Source organism: Festucalex cinctus, chromosome 9, assembly GCF_051991245.1.
Source record: "Festucalex cinctus isolate MCC-2025b chromosome 9, RoL_Fcin_1.0, whole genome shotgun sequence".
NCBI lineage: Eukaryota > Metazoa > Chordata > Actinopteri > Syngnathiformes > Syngnathidae > Festucalex > Festucalex cinctus.
Window position 1 is genome coordinate 19,561,042 of NC_135419.1, and position 20,391 is coordinate 19,581,432.

The 20,391-nt window shown below is 36.9% G+C and overlaps 1 protein-coding gene across 8 annotated transcripts; it reads right to left on the reverse strand.

Annotated features, from left to right (window-relative positions):
* Nucleotides 1-827: 827 nt before the first annotated feature.
* Nucleotides 828-20,020, reverse strand: tex11 (testis expressed 11). 8 transcript variants are annotated; one of them, XM_077531645.1, is made up of 29 exons: nt 19,548-20,020; nt 18,459-18,548; nt 18,261-18,345; nt 18,077-18,156; nt 17,912-17,992; nt 15,313-15,426; nt 14,851-14,931; nt 14,145-14,230; nt 13,969-14,026; nt 13,128-13,223; nt 12,966-13,047; nt 12,817-12,895; nt 12,541-12,692; nt 12,367-12,452; nt 11,545-11,682; nt 11,350-11,452; nt 11,160-11,275; nt 10,950-11,035; nt 10,394-10,447; nt 10,285-10,325; nt 10,115-10,192; nt 9,965-10,035; nt 9,036-9,188; nt 7,508-7,580; nt 7,282-7,431; nt 6,140-6,288; nt 5,944-6,067; nt 2,328-2,495; nt 828-1,388 (listed from the first exon to the last, which is right to left on the reverse strand). In XM_077531645.1, the coding sequence occupies exons 2-29, from the start codon at nt 18,459-18,461 to the stop codon at nt 1,078-1,080; spliced, it is 2,898 nt and encodes a 965-aa protein (XP_077387771.1). In that variant the 5' UTR covers nt 18,462-18,548; nt 19,548-20,020; the 3' UTR covers nt 828-1,077. The 8 variants fall into 8 exon arrangements, with proteins under 8 accessions (XP_077387771.1, XP_077387769.1, XP_077387768.1 ...); XM_077531643.1 differs by having other exon boundaries at nt 9,075-9,188; nt 18,436-18,548; XM_077531642.1 differs by having other exon boundaries at nt 18,436-18,548.
* Nucleotides 20,021-20,391: the final 371 nt, after the last annotated feature.

The following is a 20,391-nucleotide window of genomic DNA, read 5'->3' on the forward strand; positions in this document are numbered from 1 at the left end:
AAAAAAAAAAAAAATCGAAAAAAAAATCGAATCGTGACCCCAAAATCGAAATTTAAATCGAATCGTGGAGTTGGCGAATCGTGACACCCCTAATATATATATATATATATATATATATATATATATATATATATATATATATATATATATATATATATATATATATATATATATATATATATATACACATATATATATATATATATATATATATATATATATATATATATATATATATATATATATATATATATATATATACATATATATATATATATATATATATATATATATATATATACATATATATATATATATATATATATATATATATATATATAAATGACCATGTATAGTAGTAGATGTATAAAGGTGTTTTTGTTTTGTTTTTTAAACGACCATGTATAATAAGGAAGCATTTAAAAAACGGATGACATCGTAAGGTGTCTTTTTAGATGTTATTTTTAATGACCATGTGCAGTAAGGTGTTTTTTTGTTGTTATTTTTTTAAATGATAGGTGGTTTTTTTTTAAACAACCATGTATGTGTTTAAAAAAAAAAAAAACTTGTATAGTAAGGCTGTTTTTTTAACGACAATGTACTGTAAAGCTTTTTTTTTTTAAAGTGCCCATGTATTGCAATTTCTCACACAACAGTGTGCAGTTTAGCTAATTAGTTTGATTCTCAATGTTGCACAAGAGTTTCTGCAAATGCGATTCCTCGAGGAATCGAAAACACTTTCCCCAAACTGGAAACAATGAAAATATCACGTAATAAACAAGATTGCCCTTTTCTTTTTTCTTTTTTTATTGAAAACATTTTTACAACTTATTTTTTGTCATTTCTTGGATACTTTAACATGAAAGTAACACAAGGGGCTAATCAGAAAACGTAAAATGTATTGTAAAATCTTTTTTTTTTTTCTGTGCAAATATACAACAAAAAGGTTTTCATATCTTCCAATATGAATGTTCACAAAAATACTCTTGTTTTGAAATGCTCAAACACAACGGGTCACATCAACCCACGACATTTTTAGTATACTAAAGAAATCAAAAGATGCTTAAATCTGCTTCATTAAGCAGAAATAATAATAATAACAATTTTGCACATTGCAAATTTTTTGCTCCAATGTGTAACTTTTGAAAAACAAACAACCATTTGAAACCCCGCTGGCGTAGAACTAACAACAAATACTTGTGCAACAAGAACAACTTGTGAACAGTCTTTTAGTTTAAGAGTTAAACGTGAATGTGAAGGAAAAAAACTTGCCAAGTGAATCCAAGAACGTGAGCGGGTGCAAAACATGACCGGTCCGATCATTCTTCCATCGAGGCGTTCTTTGCGTTGTCCAGCCGCTCCATGATTTTGCTGTACAGCTGAGACATCTGCGGACGTGCAGAAATGTTGAGACAGGGACACAATTCTTCACCTTTTTGTCACTTAGCACCACCATGATCGATTTGAAATGCAACAAACAAGATTAAATGGATTATTTATTGATATTTATTTATTTATTTTATTTCTTATATTATAATTATTATTATTTTATAATCAGTTTTATCGTAGATTAACGTGGCTTTATTACCTCAACTCAACTTTATTTATAAGGCGCTTTAAAAACAGGCTTTGCTGTGCAGTAAAGAATAAGGTAACAAGAAAAGAACAAAGCAAACATTTTGAAGTGAGTACACAAGTTTTTTTTGTTTTTGTTTTGTTTTTTTACAAGTAAATAAATTTTACATCAGTATATGAATCCGAAGTAGGCGAGTGAATAAATAAATAAATAAATAAATAAATAAATACATAGATAAATAAGTAGAATAAACATCAAATTCAGACACACCACAAAACACCAAAAACAATGTTAAGTCTGTGCGCCAAAAGCTAAAGAATACAGATGTGTTTGAAGACGTGTTTTAAAAGAGGATAAAGAGGGGGATTGCTTAATATTTTGTGGAAGGTCGTTCCAAAGGGAGAGACCGGCAACAGCAAAGGCTTTATTACCTGAGCAATATATCGATAATCGCGGTATCATCATATCGTGAGATAATCGTTATTGTGAGCCTTGTATCGCATATCGTATCGTGAGGTAGCCAGAGGTTCCCACCACTAATCTGCACTGTGAATCGCCACCTGTCTTGTAAAGTTCTGACGTATTTGGTTGAAAATCAGCGAATTATCAGATTGCCTTAAAACACTTCTGAATTCATCACGCTGCACTCTTGTCAGCATCATCGAGAAATACAAAAATGGCGGCCATTCCAAATCAAAAAGATGACATTTATGTCATATAAAGATGATGACAAAGCAATTTGTGTTCTTACCTGCATGTTGTAGCTGTCTTGCAAGGATCCCAGGTTGTGCACGAAGCTCATGGCCAGGCCGCACCACTTCTCCGCTTCCAGGTATCGCGTCAGGGTGTAGAGCAGGACACCCGTGTTCCAGGCGCGGGTCAGCATCCACAGGATCTGCGTCTCCGCAAGGCCGTCGGGCTACAAAAGAGCCAGATAGGCACCGTCGGAAACCGAGCGGCGAACACCTTTCAGGCCTGACGTTGGCGTCGGCAGAAATCCTGCCGCTTCTTGGAGTGGCGGCTCGTGGAATGAAAAGGGAGGGGAAATGTGCAATCCTGCGGGTAATGTGCCATCTCTTTCAGACTTCCCAACTGGCAGGAAAGGGAGGAGCTGAATGGAAGCATCCGCTCATTCACGGATGCCAAACTTGTTTGGTAGGATTTTCACCGTGAAAGCACACCAATGTATCGTCACTCGGTATAAAAACACACATACACACCGACCTTTGGTATTGAAGATCACAATTTGTAAGCGGAGAAAATATTCGAGATGGACACGAGACAGTCCGAGAGACAGAATGACGGCATCATTATGTCAAGTGATTCAAGTTTATTATCTTGGATTTAACTCCTCCTCATTTACAAGGCGCACGTGTTATGTTATATTTTTTATTTATTGAATGTTTGAGTCAAAGAGATGATTGTAAATATTGTACCTATAGTATGGAATATCTTTGTTTTAGTTTTTCACAGTATGTGTTGTGGTTATTGACAGGACACCACTTGTGGAAAGTAGTGTTAATTTTATCAGCCATTTTTAAATTTAGTCGAGTTTTTAGTTCAGTTTCAATCACACTTGTTATGCTTTTCTCATAACACACAACATTTGGTCACTGTTTAGTCAACTATAAGTCAAGCATTTTAGTCTTTATTTTAGTCCAAGAAATCATCATTTTAGTCATCTCGTTTAGTCAACAAAAACATTTTAGTCTAGTTTTAGTCAGGACAATCATTTGACCCTTTTACAATGTTTTTGTCATTAGATATTATACATCTAATCTAATCTAAAACTACTTTCACAAAATTTCCTCTCATATTTTTGATGAAAAACAAGTTGACACACAATTGCAGTATATCAACAAATGGCAATGACTCCATGCTACAAGATAATAAATTAGCCAGGATTAGTTACCGGTCGGATTAACATTATTGTTGGAATGTCGTATCTGTTGGGTTCATGCTACAGAGACAGGATTTTACAAAAACCATAATTTTCATCTCGTCTTTCTTTCCTGAACTAAAATGTCCATAGACCTTAGTCCAGTTTTTATTAAGTGAGCTACATTTTAGTCTCCTTTTTATTAGTCAACGGAAATGCAGACTGATTTAGTCGTAGTTATTGTTTATCAAGGTTGGTTTTAGTCTAGTCTAGTTTAGTTTTTGTCCAGCTAAAAATGTGTTTTGACGAAAATATTTGTATTTAGTTTTTGTTGACAAAATTAACACTAGTGAGAAGAAAATGATCCATCAGTCCAAAAATTGCAGTGACGAACTTTAATTTAGCGACAACAGAAACGCGGTTAAAATAACCTGACGGACTAGTGGACCGGTGAAATTTACTAACGTGCAGTTCTCGCACCCTCTGGTGGCAAGTTTTTGAGTGCAATTTAATTTTCATAAGGGATGTTTTGGCCCTTCTATGTTTTAAAATCTACACTAATTGTCAGATGCAGGGGAATGTAATATGCCTGTGAAGCGAGTCAATATGTGAAACTCAGAGACTCTGCTTATAGTGCAGCAAACTATTTTTAAAGTTTGTTTTAAACTTAGCAGCAATATATTGGTCATTATTTACCAGCTCAACCCAGTTTCTGATTTCTTTCTGATTAGAAAAATAACTGAAATGGCTAACAGCATCCTAGTTTGCTTTGAGCCAGTTGCTCAAACAGACAAGCCTGTTAACATTTTCAGACAACAGGGAAGCTCGCCTTCATATCGCGATCATATTGCGCACGCCATATGTGGTCAGTGAGACTTTGGATTTGATGTCCCATATACTAGCTACCTGCCTGAAGTGCTCTGCGACAGTATTGGCAAAATGCCGGTCCTCGGACTTCATAACAAAGCATGGCAGCGAAGCACCCAGTCAGTGTCAAAATAATGGGAAGTTACCCCGAGGTAGTTGTGGTGACTGAGAGACGTCCAGTAATCGCTTCGGTGAGTCTCTTCTTAGTTGATTCATCCATTGGTTTCTGTCGGAAATTATCCACGGATGCCTGGGTTTGACGAGGGGTCGGAGAATCGGCATCAACGGTGTGCTTGGCTATCAAATTGTATTTTAAGCTGGACGTGCTGCGATGGTAGTTCAGTTCGCGATGGCAATACATACAAATTACTTTGCTCTTGTCAATGCCACCATTAGGTAATTTTTTAAAAGTAAACTTGCCGTTCAAAATTTAATTTATATCCTTTTTACGGCTCGCCATGATGCTTTCCCCGTTGTTGTTGCTTTTTTTTTTTTTTTTTTCCTAACCAGCAATGTCAACGCAGACGAACTTTTCGTCCATTACCGTGATTGGTCAAAACAAAAGTTTGGTAGACCACGCACAGGTTGTCATTGCCCAATCAGCTTTAAGTATTGTAATGAAAGCCTTGCATTTACCGCTGATCTGTATACACAGTGGCGAACTCCCATAAGTGAAAGACAAATGATCTAGTTGCCAGGTGAAAGCTCCAAATGAGCTTTAATTGCGCGATAAAAAAAATGACGCCCTTAAAAGGGGGTTGCGTTAACGCCGTTAAAAACGCGTTTAACTGACACCATTAATATATATATATATATATATATATATATATATATATATATATATATATATATATATATATATATATATATATATATATATATACACACATATATATATATACACATACATATATAAATATATATATAAATATATATATATATATATATATATATATATATATATATATATATATATATATATATATATATATGTATATATACATATATACATATACATGAGGACAGATTTTTTATAATATTGTGACCTTTTTTAAATATCGCCAACCTCATCACAATATCGTGATAGTATCATATCGTGACGTTTGGATATCGTTACATCCCTACCGCTAACTAATGCTGGCCAATTTACCAGCTCATAGCATGAAGCCATAGTAGCTAACAAAAAGATGAGAGAACATTTTATATGAAAAATAGTTTTAGATCCAAAATGTTCAACATAATCTGCTGCCAAAAAAATACAAGGGTTTAATGATTATCCTGACTAAAACGAGACTAAAACATTATGATAGTTTTTCTTGACTAAAATTAGACGAATAAAATGATGTTTTCTTGGACTAAAAGACTAAAATGCTAGATTTATAGTCGGCTAAAAGTGGACAAAATAAAAGCAGGATGAGGTTGACTAACTATGATAAAAACTAATAACCGTGATTGAAACTGGACTAAAACTAAGACTAAATGTAAAAATGACGGATACCATTAACACTAGTTTGTACTGCATCTGTCATGTACCTGCCTGCGAATATTTTCACACTGTTGCATTTTTTTCTTATAATGTACACAAAAACATGTTGAGGGCGGAGGCGGCAGACTGACTCACGGCGGCAGCGGCGATGAATGCCTGCGCCTCCTCGTAGTACTCCCAAGCCTCGTGCAGCAGGCGGGCGTCCATTTGGGAGGCCCCACTGGGCAGCGTGAGCTCGATGAGGCTGTGGATGCACTTGCTGAAGGAGGACACAAACGGTGAGAGACGCTTGGCGAGGGACGCTGCGTGCGGCGGCAAGCTGCGGACATGCCTGCATTGCGCCGGGTCCACCGGAGCTTGTTTCTTGTGGATGGACAGCGCCACCCTCAGGGCCTTCTTGCATAGCAGGGGGAAGTAGGCTGGAGGCTCCATGGCTAACGCTGCAGATAATGTCAGGTGAGGCCAACAACGGAAGCGTTCCTTTGGAGCAGTGTTCATTTTGACAAGAAATTTTCATTTAGTCTTTTCACTAAAATGTATTTAAGTTTTAGTCATCATTTAGTCATCCGGCTGTATTTTAGTTTTAATCCAATTTTAGTCGACGAAAATAAAGAGCAATTTTAGTCGAATAAATTCAGTTCAGTCGATATTTTCCTTCAGCATACATTTCAACTTTTATACAGAAAATGAAAACACACCCATTTGTAACTGCAGTTTAACACGCAAGACACATTTAATACAATGATGTCTTTTATTGTTTAACTCATTAACCCTCAGCCATTTTAACTGAATTTTGCAAGGCCCACAGAATATTGTGTTCTATTGCTATAAAAACATGGACCCCGTTGATCACTTATACTCTGCTGCCACCTGCTGGCCGTTTTGTAGTAACTACCATTGCTTCAAGCATTCTCTTCAGTTCAGAGGCTGCATCAAAGCCTTCTGCATGCTCTACATAAAAAAACATATAAAAATATAATGTATAATTACGTCTTTGGGAGCATGGCAATATTTAAAATAGAACGTTTTTATACGTTTTTGGGAGCAAATGAGTTGTTTCAATGAAACATGTTGAACTGACAATAATATAACTTAATATAAAAAAAAGTGCATAATTGCTTGAGATTAATCTTACAGTTGCACAATTAAATAAATAAAATTAAATAAATTCATTAAATTAAATTACATTAAATAAAGTCCATTGAACACTTAACAGTTTTTCAGTGGTGCTTTTCTCCAACCCACGTTTCATTCCTACTGATTGGATTGTGTGAAATTTAGTCACTGTATTGTTTTAATTTTCGTTTAAGTCATTAATGAATTTGTCAGTCAATTTTAGTTATAGTCTCAATAAATGGCTTCTATTTTAGTTTTCATTTAATTTTCATCTGAAAAAAAAAATTGTGATGAAAATTATGACGAAAATTGATGATTTTATTTTAAGAACCAATTTGTTTGTCGTTGTTGTTTTACCTGCTATGGTCTCCAGCACTTTGGCCTCCACGTTGTCCTGCTCCAAGACGGAGTCCAGCACGTTGGCCACCTCGGGGTCGTTCAGTTTGGCGCGAGCTTCAAACTCGTAGAGCAGCAGCAGCGTGTCCGTTTGGTCCTTCGGGAAGCTTCCTGTCCATGTCCACATTTTGTTGTCTTTCACTTGTTCGTGACTCTCAGACACAACTCAAGACAAGTTGCATACTACCTGTTGCCTTGAGGGTTTTCCACACCTCTGCACATAACGCAATGTGCTCCAAAACCTGACGGAGATCTTTGGTCTGCAAGAAAACGCATGAACACCACAGTTGAACTACTCCTCTAGTGTTCATTTAACTCTACTTAGAGAGTTAAAAAAAAATGTACTCGCTCTCTCAGTGTTAAACGTTCAACTGTTTTAAAAGTGTTGATTTAACTCTGCAAAGTGTGGCGTAAAAAAACCCTCTGAAACAGTGTTAAAATAAACTCTGTGTGAGTCAATTCAGCACTGGACTCTGCTGTGTAAAAGAACATTTGTAGCCTTGAACGTGATTTTATTCATGGGAATGTTTGCTTTATATTTACGTGATATGTAGGGCTGCTCGATTATGGAAAAAATAATCATCACGATTATTTTGGCAATAATTGAAATCACGTTTATTCAAACAATTATTTTCTTAGTACAAAACAAGAAAATGTTCAAGCATTCAAAAAACAAAAAAAAAAACAAACAAAAAAAACAACAAAAAAAAACACTAATTGTGTAAGTTCCTTTTGGACCAAACCAATTTTATATTATTTATTAATGTATGTGGGCTAAAACTTGAAGTTGGAGTGCAGCTTGTGCACTGTGCAGTTTTTTGGTACAAAACAATAAAATGCTTACATATTTAAAAAAAAAAATATTTGGACCAATTAACAAAAAAAAATAGAAATACTTTAATTATGTAAGTTCCTTTTGGACCAAATAGAATTTATAATAATATATATAACCTTGAAGTTTGTTTGTGCAGTAGGATGATCATTTATTTTTCGGTACAAAAGAAAATGTTTAAACATAAAAAAAAATTAAAATAAAAAATAAAAAACATTAAGACAAAATTATTTGAACTCTATAATTATACAAGTTTCTTTTGGATGAAACAAAATTAATTAAATTAGTTATTTTGAAATTTAAAATCATACAAATGTATGAATTTAAATAACTCAAATTAGTATTAATAATCTTTTTTTATTATTATTGGATTTTGGAATTGTGGAATGTAATACAGTCTTCCCTCGCTATAACGCGGTTCACTTTTCGCGGTCTCGCTGTATCGCGGATTTTTTTTTTTTGCAGTAATATACCCATTTTATAAAATTTATGAAGTTTTGAACATTATCAATGTTTGAACAAGAGAGAAATGTGAGAACATGTAAATGCCTCAATGAGAAAAGTGTCTAAATTGTGTGGTAGGGGATTTTAGAGCCTTAAAACATTTATAAGAATTGTAAAACATAAAGCTAACTACTTCGCGGATTTCATTTATTGCGGGTATTTTTTGGAACCTAACCCCAGCGGAAAACGAGGGAACACTGTCATTGAAATTGTAATTAAATTTCAATTAATTGCACAGCCCTAGGCTCAAGGCTAAATAGGGAGGAGTCATTTTATTTTGTATTTTAAGGGGATTTATTGACATGACTGTCTACAAATTATGTTGCTGAACACTTTTAAAATTGATCAAACAAAACTTATTACAAATGATATTGCAGACCATTGAGCCAGTTTGAGAAGCACTGGATGGCCCACAAACCCGGTCGGCGTCAGAAGTGGTCCTGCAGAAGTCGAGAGCGGTGGCGGCGGCCATCAGCAGACACGTCTTCTGGGCAACAAGAATGGTGCGATCGGGACGACACATCTGGGACAGCTGGACACAAGCAGGCCACCATCTTTGCGTTGTTATATTGACACCATCATCACATGTTTTGTTTTCTTTGACACTGCCAGAGGTGTTCATTTGACATGTTGATGGTATTCAAGTGGCGCCCCACTTGTCAAGCATCATATATTGATAGCTGTTTTGAATGTTTTTGGTTTTCTTTTCTCCCCCTTTAGGTAAAAGTTTAGATTGCGTTTATTTGGAAATGGATTGACAGAGGTTTCGCAACGTATGTTGTTGAACATTATTGCACACAACAAGCACAACAAACTGCGACGTGAATACCTCTGACAGCGTCAACGAAAACATTTTTGTTAAAGGGGGAAGTCAACCACTAAACAACTTTGAAAATAATATGTTCTATGCATCCCCACTAGTCTAAAAACGGTATTCTGGTTAATATTGCATTAGTGGAATATGAGTTAAGCAGCAAATTCCAGCCGTTTTGATCCATCTCAGGGGGCGGCCATTTTGTCACTTGCTGTCGACTGAAGATGACATCACAGTTGCTCAGGTCTCAGGTAACAACCAATCACAGCGCAGCTTCAGAAAACAGGTGAGCTGTGATTGGTCGTTGCCTGAGATGGATAAAAACGGCTCCGTTTTGCTGCATAACTCATATTCCACAAATGTAATATTAATCCAAATGTTGTGTTTAGACTAGTAAGGTCACATATAACATAATATTGTCAAGAAATGTTTATGGTTGACTTCCACTTTAAGGTGTTAAGAGTCCAGAGAGCTTTTAATTCAAAGAACTGCACCTGGTAAGAGAACACAAAGAAATCCCGCATTCTGTCAGGTTTTCCCTCACACTGCAGTGCCGAGTTCCAAGCTGTGATCATCACAAAAACAAGGCACGATTCTCATTTCCTGTCAGATATTGTGGTAAGCAAAGAAGAAGTTTTTGGTACCGATCTTCCTGAACCAGTTGGCCTCCTCCGTGTACTGCTCCATTGTCAAGCCCGACCGCTGCGAAAGCTTTTGCAGCGCTGCGGCGAAGGCAGACAAAAAAAAAAGAAAAGAAAATTTTTAGCTTACGACGTGCTCGAGACACGACAGATGTCCACGTGCGTGTGCGTACCCGTCTTTAAATAAGGCAGCAGTGCATCCGGATTCCAGTCCCTGGAGACAAATAACAAAAATCAATTGGATGGGTTTGTTTCAAATCAATTTTGACAGTATGTATGTACCTTTTCTCATCAGTGCGTTCTTCTATGGTGGTGAAAACAAGTCGAACCAGACACCTGGAAAAAGATGAATAGTCTTCATGCATTTTACGGATACATTTTTCATTGGGAGGGAATATTTGTATGTGGTCCGACCAAGTCAAGTCAACTCAATGAAATGTTTGGAAATTCAAAGTTGTAATTCAGCAAGTCAACAGTAACTTTTAAAAAAATGGATAATCCTCATGATGTCATTCGCTGCCATTCAGTTCAAATTGATTTTTGACTTATATATCCGTCAATGGCAATGAATGAGTTAAATTACATCTACATGAAACAATTGTCTTTCAGACAGCAGCTGCGCAGGTAGTATGTCTGCCTCTTCGAACAATATAAGATGCAATAAAAATTAAATAAATAAATAAAAAGAAAAAGATGAACTGGCCCAGCAGAAATTAATTTAGATGGACTTTGGTGGCTGACCAGTTCCGTCTGCACCAAAGCATTACTTACAAAAATAGGTTTACTTAAATATACTTTGATTTGCGTTTTCCCTCTCAATATTTTCGTTCTCACCAACCTGAGAGACTTCAGAACCAGACCTTCGTCTTTGCTGGTTTTGGACAAATTTTCCAGTACCTTCATGGCCAATTCCTGCTGTTTGTTCTGTCACAAGATGCAAAACATCCTCATCAGAATTGATGGTGTCAAACAAAAACGTAATAAAAAAGTAGTACCTCGAAACTCCAGTATAAACATAACAAAACTAAAGAAAAGTTTCCGCGCATACCTCCAAGGCGATCTGAGCGGCCTGGCAGAGGAGGTTGGACGCCGAGTTCTCGGACACGGGCCCGTCGGCTTCGACATTCTTGGACAGAAGGACCATCATGTCGACTGCCTTTGCGGCTAATTCACACACAGGACAAACCGATTAAAATGTGACAATGGCGAATTCTGAGCAGATTTTTCAAGGCAGCCACCTCTCGCCACGTCATTCTCATGCATGGCTAGCTTGTAAATGCTGAATTGTGTGAAAATGCTGTCGGGATCGGAGCGCTCGGCCTCCTTAATGGCTTCTTTGGCCTGAGAAACAAACGGCGAGGATAGGAAGGACGCACAATTCAGTGGTATCCTCAAGGACTTGCTTGAAATGATTTGAAATAGTGTCTCGCGACCTTTTCCAGCTGCTTGAGTTGCATGAAGCACAAAGTTCTGTTCCTCTGCAGTTTGGCCAAGTTGGAGTCAATCTCGCCGGCCTGAAAGAAGCTCAGAGAGTAGTTGTACCACTGCAGCGCCTCAGAGTAGTCTGCCGCCTAAGAAGAACATCAAATGAAATCATTTTTCCTGTGCGAATATTCGAACAAGAGTCACATCAAAAGTGATATTTAAACAAAACTAAGTAGATTTTTCAATTGTCAGCTTCAGAATTTTTCTGACACTACCTACTTTTGAAAACCTTTTTACAGCGTAAAAGAAATGACATCTTGATTGAATGAGATCATACAAAGCGGGGGGAAAACAACAGCACACCAAGGACTAATTTAAGAAGTTCATAAAAGAGAAACTAGTTTGTGTGCAGAAGTTTTTTTTTTCTCATTCTACCAAGTTATTATCTTCTTAAATCTTAGGTCATTATGTTATGTTTTTAGAAACTAATGTGTGCATGTGAGTTTGTATGTCTAAGATGGTAACATAACTTTATTTTTGTGCATGTGTGTTTGCGTCCTTGTGGACAAGTGGTTGGGGGAGTTTATTTGAATTCCTTTAAAGCATTTTGGGTGAGTGGCATTTTATTTATGAAAAATGCTTTACAAATAATGTTTGATTGACTGATTGATCAAAATGTGAATTGCAATACAAAGTCATTTCTACTTTTCACTTTTGCATTTGAGGGTTACTCTGAAATGTACTTACCAGTAAGTACAAAAGGAAAAATGGAACTAAATAAGGTTTAAAAGAAATCCAATATGAAGTGATATGTATGACAATATTTGTACCTCGACGTATTTTGCTGCTTTATCCCACAACATTGAATGAAGGCTTTCCAGGTCAGGCGGTGTCAGCAGTTTGCCCGAGTAGTGAACTGTGCGGAACGGAACGCAAGTGGTTGTTACGTGGTTACATGTTTTGTACACGTGGCGAACAATGACGCGTGCCATGATGTGCGGCACCGTTGATGATGTCTTCGATCTTCTGCTTGACCAGCAGCGCTTTGTCTCGGTGCATCAGGAGCTCGACGTGCAAGACGAGGGCGGTCCCCAGGGCGGGCGACGACTCAAACTGCTGACTGGCACGTTTCAAAAACACTAACGCTGGCCCTTCTCTAGTAGAAAATGCGTGGAAAGCAATTAGAGCATTCATTGCATAAGATGGATATGAAACTCTTAAACACTTAAATAAATGCTTTTGTAGCTTTGCATAGGAATGCACCTGCCACGTGTGCTTACCTGTTCTCGGTCACGAGGAGCTTGACTGTACTCAGGCAAACTTCAAGGGAAACGTCAGATTTCAGCATCTCGTCGAGACCTGCCGACAGGTTTCGGGGAGGGAATGTTGTGAAATCTAAAATGACGTTACGTCCCGTGTATGAACTAACCTGCTGTGATGCTTTCATCGGAGGCCGCGCATCTCAGGAGTATTTTGATCTTTAAGTAGAGCCCAAAGGCGCCCGCACATTCCTGACAAAATTGACATACTGCTTACATGAGAGCTCTGTTGTTGTTTTTCAGGTCTTATGAATTCATTATTCAAATCTGACCTTGTTGGCCATGTCCACAGCCATCAAGGCTTCCTTGTGAAACCTCTGAGCATCCCACTCCAGGTATGCAGTGGCCAGGAGACGCAAAGCCTTGGCCTGAAGACGGCCAAAGCAAAACAGTTTGTAAGTTTCGTTGCCGGAAAACTCAAATTCACCATGTTAAAACAAATCCATTCAAAGCGCAACAGTCTGAGAAGTGCTGTAAAATCTAAAACTTATGTGGCCTCAAGATTGAAAGACTGGATAGATCAAGACAGGAACTCGCTAACCACAGCTTGAGACCTTCATTTAAAACCCAAAGACCAAGTTTAAAAACACCTTTTGAAACCTTAACCTAAACTTGCTTTGAAATCCTAACTTCAAACCCTACATTGAAACCCTAATTTAGCACCCTACTTTGAAACTGCAACCTCATTTGAAACTTCAACCTTAGTTTGAAACTCTACTTTGAAATCCTAAACCCTCGTTTGATTCATTTCCTTGAAACCCCAATCTTGATTTGAAACCCGACCTTGAATCACTAAATCCTCATTTGAAACCCTTCCTTGAAACCCTAGCCCTAGTTTGAAACGCTAGCTTAAAACCCTAATCCTCGCTTGAAAAGATACCTTGAAATTCCAACCTTGGCTTCAAAGGATAAAGTATAACTTTTTTTTTTTTTTTTTTGGTTCAGCATGAGGGCAGATTTCCATGTAGATGTCCTGCAATGTTATGACCAATAAACGCGAGTACATGGGCAATTTTTTTTTTTTTTTGTTTTTTTAGCACGTTAACTTGGCGACAGAACCTTTTTCCATGTTCCATGTCCAAGAATGCACACTGTACAGGACTGTCATCTTACCTGGACCTGTGATTCTGGGGCATATTTCACATGACTGTTGTTAATATCACAGCTCTGCCTACAAAAAATAAAAATTTAAAATAAAAAAATATACAGAAAATTAATCCCTCAAATCTGTGTCGACAGCATGGAATGCAGTTACACTCCTTTGTAAAACATGATTATTGTATATGTACCGTAACCACAAGGTGCAGTCTTCAAACTTTTGTTGATGGTACAGGTCTACTCCAAAGTTGTAGCACATTAGGGAGAGGAAGCTTGTCTGCAACAGTGAGAGAAAAAAACCCTCAAATCATTAATTCTTAAAAGCTTCCCACAGAGGCATTTACCATCTGAAAAGTCCTGTAATATGTGTTATTAAAAAAAAAAAATAATAATAATAATAATAATAATACACTCTCTTCAAATTGTTTGCTTTGTTCTTGTTTTTGTTACCTTATTCTTTCATGCACAACCAATTTCTGTTTCATGTACAGCACTTTGTATACAGCAATGCCCGTTTTTAAAGCACTTTATAAATAAAGTTTAATTGAGTTGAGTGTTGCCCGAATTTAGCTGCTTTTCCCCCAGGATTTGTTGATTAAGATATATTCATTTCTATTTTTTGATTCATTATCTTTTTCAATGTATCAAATGCTTACAAATACTATTTAAAAACTATAGCTAATTTAAATGTACGTTCATTTTATTTTGCATATGAATAATTAAAAATGAGCATCTAAAAATTTTAAATAATATTTTTAAAAAATATAGCCAATTTAAATGTACGTTCATTTTATTTTTGTATATAAATAATTAAAAATGAGCATCTAAAAATGTATCCATTGTTAATCCATTATACAACTGGTTGGTTAAAATATGTACTATTTTTCATTCCTGTACTTGGGTGGGCAGGCGCTGCAGTATGTCTTTGCAACGTTCCACGTGGTCCACAGCTTCTTGCTTATTCCCTTGAATGACGGCCTGCAAGGAAGACAGATGGGCTGTGTTCAAATTCCTTTTCCACCACAAATATGTTAACATTTTGTAGTTTCCTGATGAGTCCACCAAAATAAAAATCGCTGCTTTGGGATCCTCAACTCATTCTCTATTCTCTAATCACGACGTAAGGACTTTTAGTGGACTTTGTGATCTTCACAGTAAACTATCCGGGAGTAGGAAATGAGCCAACAATTCTGACCACAGCCAGGCTTTCTGAAAGTGAAACACGTCTCCATCAATCCAGTTTCGCCCGTCATTGTTTCTCACTTGACATTTTAGCTGTCTGGCAAGTCTGTCATAACAACACGTCCTCGGCTGCCAAATCTCACAAGAACAAACATGGAAGGTGTCGCCGCAACCCACCGATTCTGCCTGGTAGGAGAGGATCCGGAGCATGTCTTTCTCCACGTCCAATTTGGATGAGTCGCTGTCCAGTGTCCCTCTGGATGTCAGCAGGCCGTACAGAGTTTCGAGGCTCTGGAGAACAGGAAGCAGGATATTAGGTTCCCAATTGGTTCACATTTTGCATCACTATTATATTACATATGGCCTCATTTCGGATCGCCTCCGATCCACGGATTGGTTGGTGGGGGAATAAAAAAACAACAAAAAAACAAAAACTGCGCATTCACAGTGGACACCATTCAGACATGTCAAGGAAGCTGAAACATACTCACACGTTACACGCCGCCCAAAGCTAACTTCAAAATAAAGTTAACCAAATAACAGTAATTCATTGACGGCAATTCAAATAGCCTCGGTAGACATTTACTTTGAAGTTGGCCCACATTGTTGCATGATGGCTAATGACTTCCCTTTTAGACTTTCGATAGTTTAGATCAACATTGTAGTTGTGACCAACATCAACATAACGCTACCCCGAACTCAGTCAATCGCTAGTTTAGGACGCTAAGAAATCGCCAATTAATTACGTCATCATTGTATGACACGGCAGAAGTCTCCGACGTGGCTGCTGACTAGCTGTTAGCATTACCTACGGTTGCCTGGCTGGCACCTGTAAATGAGTTTGACAGCTTGTACCTGGTTTACCTGAATTCTTTTTCAATATTCGAGACAAAGGTTACTTTGCAACTCACTCTCCATGAATAAAGGTGAATGTGAATGAATGTGCCTAAAATTACACGTTGAGGTCTTTTCATTATTTAAAAAAAAAATAATAAAAAAAATAAAAAAAATAAAAAGATAAATAGGCTTTGGCTTCAATTATTTTATAAAAACTCTTTTGCCCATTAAAAAACAAAAAACAAAAAAAAAACATTGATTCAACTCAAAATGTCGAATTTAGCTGTTTAGATTATAGGAACAAAACTTCAAGACATTAGTACCTTGGTTTTTTTTTTTTGTAAAAATAAGAATGTTTCTGCCTCATATTGCACTTAAAAGTTGTGTTCCTACATCCTAAATGGCTATATTAGACATTTTGATTGATTTTTTATTTTTTTCCCATTGGGAAAAGGCGTTTTACAAAATAAATGAAGACACTAAATCAAACGGTCATATTAGTAGGGCTGGGTATTGCTGCCAACCTCATGATACGATACATGTGTCACGATACGATACGTATCGCGATACATATGTATCCCAATACTTGATCTTCAAGACAATAGGTATCCCAATATATTACATTAATTTTCTTGCATTTTATAAAAACAGTCATATGTATACCTAAAGGATATGTTTGTTATGCTGACTGACAAAAATATTTTGGTTAGCAGCTCTTCTCGTTTACCACCTAGCGGCATGCCTGGTCTAAATGTGCACGCACTGCACACCGTGAAGATTTATTAATAGGCATGAGCCAATATGAGCAAAAATATCAAATTATTAAAATTACAGCTCTAAAATGTGCTTATTTGAAATATTTGGGGAAATAAAAACAGCATTTTTTTCATTTATCACATTCTATTTCAAACAAAACAATATATACGAAAACTGGTACATTAAGACACGTGCCATGTTAAGTTTATAAGTAAATAAATGTTGATATTCCTCCTCTGGTTTCATTTTTCTTAGCAAGACACAGTGTCCAATCACTGTTGAGCTATTTTTGCATTAATTGAAGGCAATTAACTTCAAAGACGCTGCTGGTTTTTATTTTTTAGGTACAATGCAAGCTGCAAAGGCAAACGTTAACTGCCTATTTAAAGTTAATGAGCAATATCGATTCTGACGCCTGCGTATCGATACGTGTATTGTAAGGCGGCCCGCAACAATATATTGCTGTATCGATTTTTTGAGCACACCCCTACATATTAGACATGTTGAATTGACTTTTTATTTATTTTATGGGGAAAAGCATTTTACAAAATAAATGAAGACAAAGGACTATTTATCTTTTTCTGATCCGAAAAACGACCTGATCCGTGGCTCAAATCCGTGATCCCATCCGAACTGTGACTTTTGTGATCCGTTGCACAATTAGCTTTTAAGTACACGGGTTAGTTCAACATTTTAATGTTTAATTCCCTTTGTTGTATGTGTTGTGTTGTTGCTCAGTCTGCGGTAAAGTAACAGTTTGAAAGTTCATGAGTGACATGAATTGGCTAAATTCTGTTAGCACGTCTATGGCATTCCACATTACAGTATATGTTAGCTTGATGCTAGAGGACTGCATTATTATATGGTTTGGTTTGACAAATTTGTAGTAAACTTTAACTGGAGTTGCAAAAAAAAAAAAGCCACCATTTTGACACACATTTACGAAAAAACAAATTTCATCAAATTAGTTTTCATTCTATGTTATTATTCACAATTAATTATACCCATCTATGTGAAGTTTCCTATCATTTATATTACAACTAATGACTTCAGAAAATAGTCTGAATGTGACCACCCTTCTCAAAACTGAGATCAAAAAGAATACCTTTGAAAAGTGCATTTTTAAATAAATTTAAGTGTGTGTTAATATTTATCTTTTAAATTGACTTTTTTTTTTTGTCACCTTAATGGCCAGTTTGAGGAAATGGTCCGCCACCAGTGGATTCTTGCAGTCTAGCCAGGTTCGTCCAGTTCTGGAGGCCATCTGTAAAAAAAAAAAAATGGCAAGCAGGGTTTGACCCTCTTGACTTTTTTTTTTCTCTCTTTTTAAATGGCCACAGGACCTCACCACGATCTGCTTTCGGATGGCGCCCTCTGCTGGGTTAACGGGATTACTGCAGTACATTAGACAACATGCAGCATGGCGCACTGCAAAGTTGAATTATTGTGATAGGACACAGTCAGTCTTAATAAGCCAATTTATATCTTGACTTTGTAGCCAAATATCCAAATCATTATTGTTTGCCTTGTACCTTTGGCTTTCTCACTTGTATTGATGGCGTCGCCCACATTCTTGCTAACAGCCCAGTTCCACAGCTGGATGGCACACTCTTCAAGCTGCGACATGGAAGAATTGGAACATAGCTTTAAGTCAGGGTTTAGACGGGTATTCATGTGAAAGCTGTACACCCTAACATTTGAATCTACCTTTGCATCCACAATTTTCATACCATCTTCGAGAGCAGACACTTCAGAGAAGATCATGTCAATCACCTCGCTGGAATTTGTTTGCTGATTCTGCAGAAGATCTGCTGTGAGCCCTGAGAACATAATCACAACATGACTTCAAATGGAACCAACTTTTTTTCTTTATTTATTTTTTTTTTTACAGTCAAAAAAGTCAGTGTGGGTTCTGTCAAGGTAATTTCTTTGCTTGTGGCATGGTATATTGCTCAACTTATGGTATGAGAGTGGCTGGGCCACTAAAAACAGTAGTGGAGGCAGGAGCTTCTATTCCCTTGTCTCTTTCTTGGGTGTTAAATTGGACAGTGGTCACTAAGGACCCTACTACTTCATGAAACTGATTGATATACTTTATTCATCATGTGACGAAAATTCAATGAAACTAATCAAATCAATTACATTGCGTAGGGTATGTGGAAAGAAATTGGCATTAAACATTGGGAATAAAATCCATATTCCTGTTAAAAATTTATTGAAACAAGCAATGTGTCGTCAACCAGTTTCTTTTAGTCTGCGATGTACAAGATGTAAAGAACATTTAGGTCAATAAGAAATAAAACAACAAGAGAATGAGTTTAATCACCATTAGACTTATGTGTGGGATACTAAAAATTCTATAAGACATTTCTAATACCTAGTTACTTTCTCAGGCCCTTTATAGAGTAGTATTTTAACACTTTACTTAGTCAAAGTCAAACAACTGAACAAATTGTGTATCTATACATGATGAATATTAGTTAAAATTCACATACATTTGGAGGGAAATGGCTGTGGAATTAATTTGTCAGTACAGGTAATTATAATTGAATATCCTTATTTACATATTTTTGTAAACTATTACACACATTGATGTTTGTTTGGGCTGGAAATAAGAGAGTTAATTCATATTTTGCGTTAGCTTGTCATAGTTCTAATAGCCTCGTTTAGCTTTAGCTATGTTAGCCTAGCCACCTGTTAGCCAGCAGTGAGTCGTTTCACACGCAATTCGATGACTAAACTGTCTTATTAAAAACAAAAAACAAAAAACTATAGTTAGTATAAAACGTAGTTTCTGTCGGCACGTATTCAATTCTTACGTGTCACGGTTGAAACAAAGCGCTCCATTTTAAGCTATCGCCACCGGCTCCAGCGAGCACTCGAGCGACCCAAGTAAGGGAGAAAACGAATGGCCTCATTGAACGCACGACGCTGAAGTTAGCCCCACGGTCGCGCTCCCGTCAAATCATCTTTTCATACCACCTTAAAAGCCCGCAATTGCGCTATCTGGCCTGTAGATGGCACTATTTCGCCTGTAGATAGCAGTGTTTGCCATGGCAGAGGCACCACTCTGGGTGAAACTTGTTGACTTTGAAGGACTCCCGTTTCCACAAAACAGAAATGGCGTTGACTTTCTCAACTGTTTCACACTCTACACCTCGCCAGCTATCAATCAGCTATCAGCTATCAGCTATTTTGAAAAATCCGATTGGCAAAAATTGGAATAAAATCGGTTTAAAGTTGCCAACATAGGCTAATGGATGAAATAGGTGATTTTGGTGACTTCACTGCCACAATGCCACGGAAGAGGCGGGACTGTTTTTTTGCACAACAGCTTGTTTCCGGTTCGGTGTGCGACGTGTGGGCTGCGTCAAAATTACGTGTGCTTCCGATTTTGTGCCCCTCGGTTGCGCGTTCGCAACCAGGACCGGAAATAAACTGATGTGCAAAATCACGTCCGCCTTTTTCGTGGCATATACCCCATTGAACGCTACGTCTGACTGGTATGATATGTATTTATTGCCCCTTCAACAGCACGGTTCTGTTTTGTGTGCTCAGTTTGGTTTGGATGTTTGTTGATTTTGGAAATAATAAAGGGCAAAAAATTCAATTAAATTCAAATAAAATAAAATAAAATAAAATAAAATAAAATAAAATAAAATA

Excerpts from the sequence above, each read along its gene's own strand:
- tex11 (XM_077531642.1), bottom strand. The coding sequence starts at position 19,575 with ATGGAGCGCTTTGTTTCAACCGTGACAC. Across the intron at positions 17,993-18,076 it reads CCATCCGAAAGCAGATCGTG|ATGGCCTCCAGAACTGGACG; the intron begins GTGAGGTCCTGT and ends TTTTTTTTACAG. Across the intron at positions 6,289-7,281 it reads AGTGCTGGAGACCATAGCAG|GAACGCTTCCGTTGTTGGCC; the intron begins GTAAAACAACAA and ends ACTGCTCCAAAG.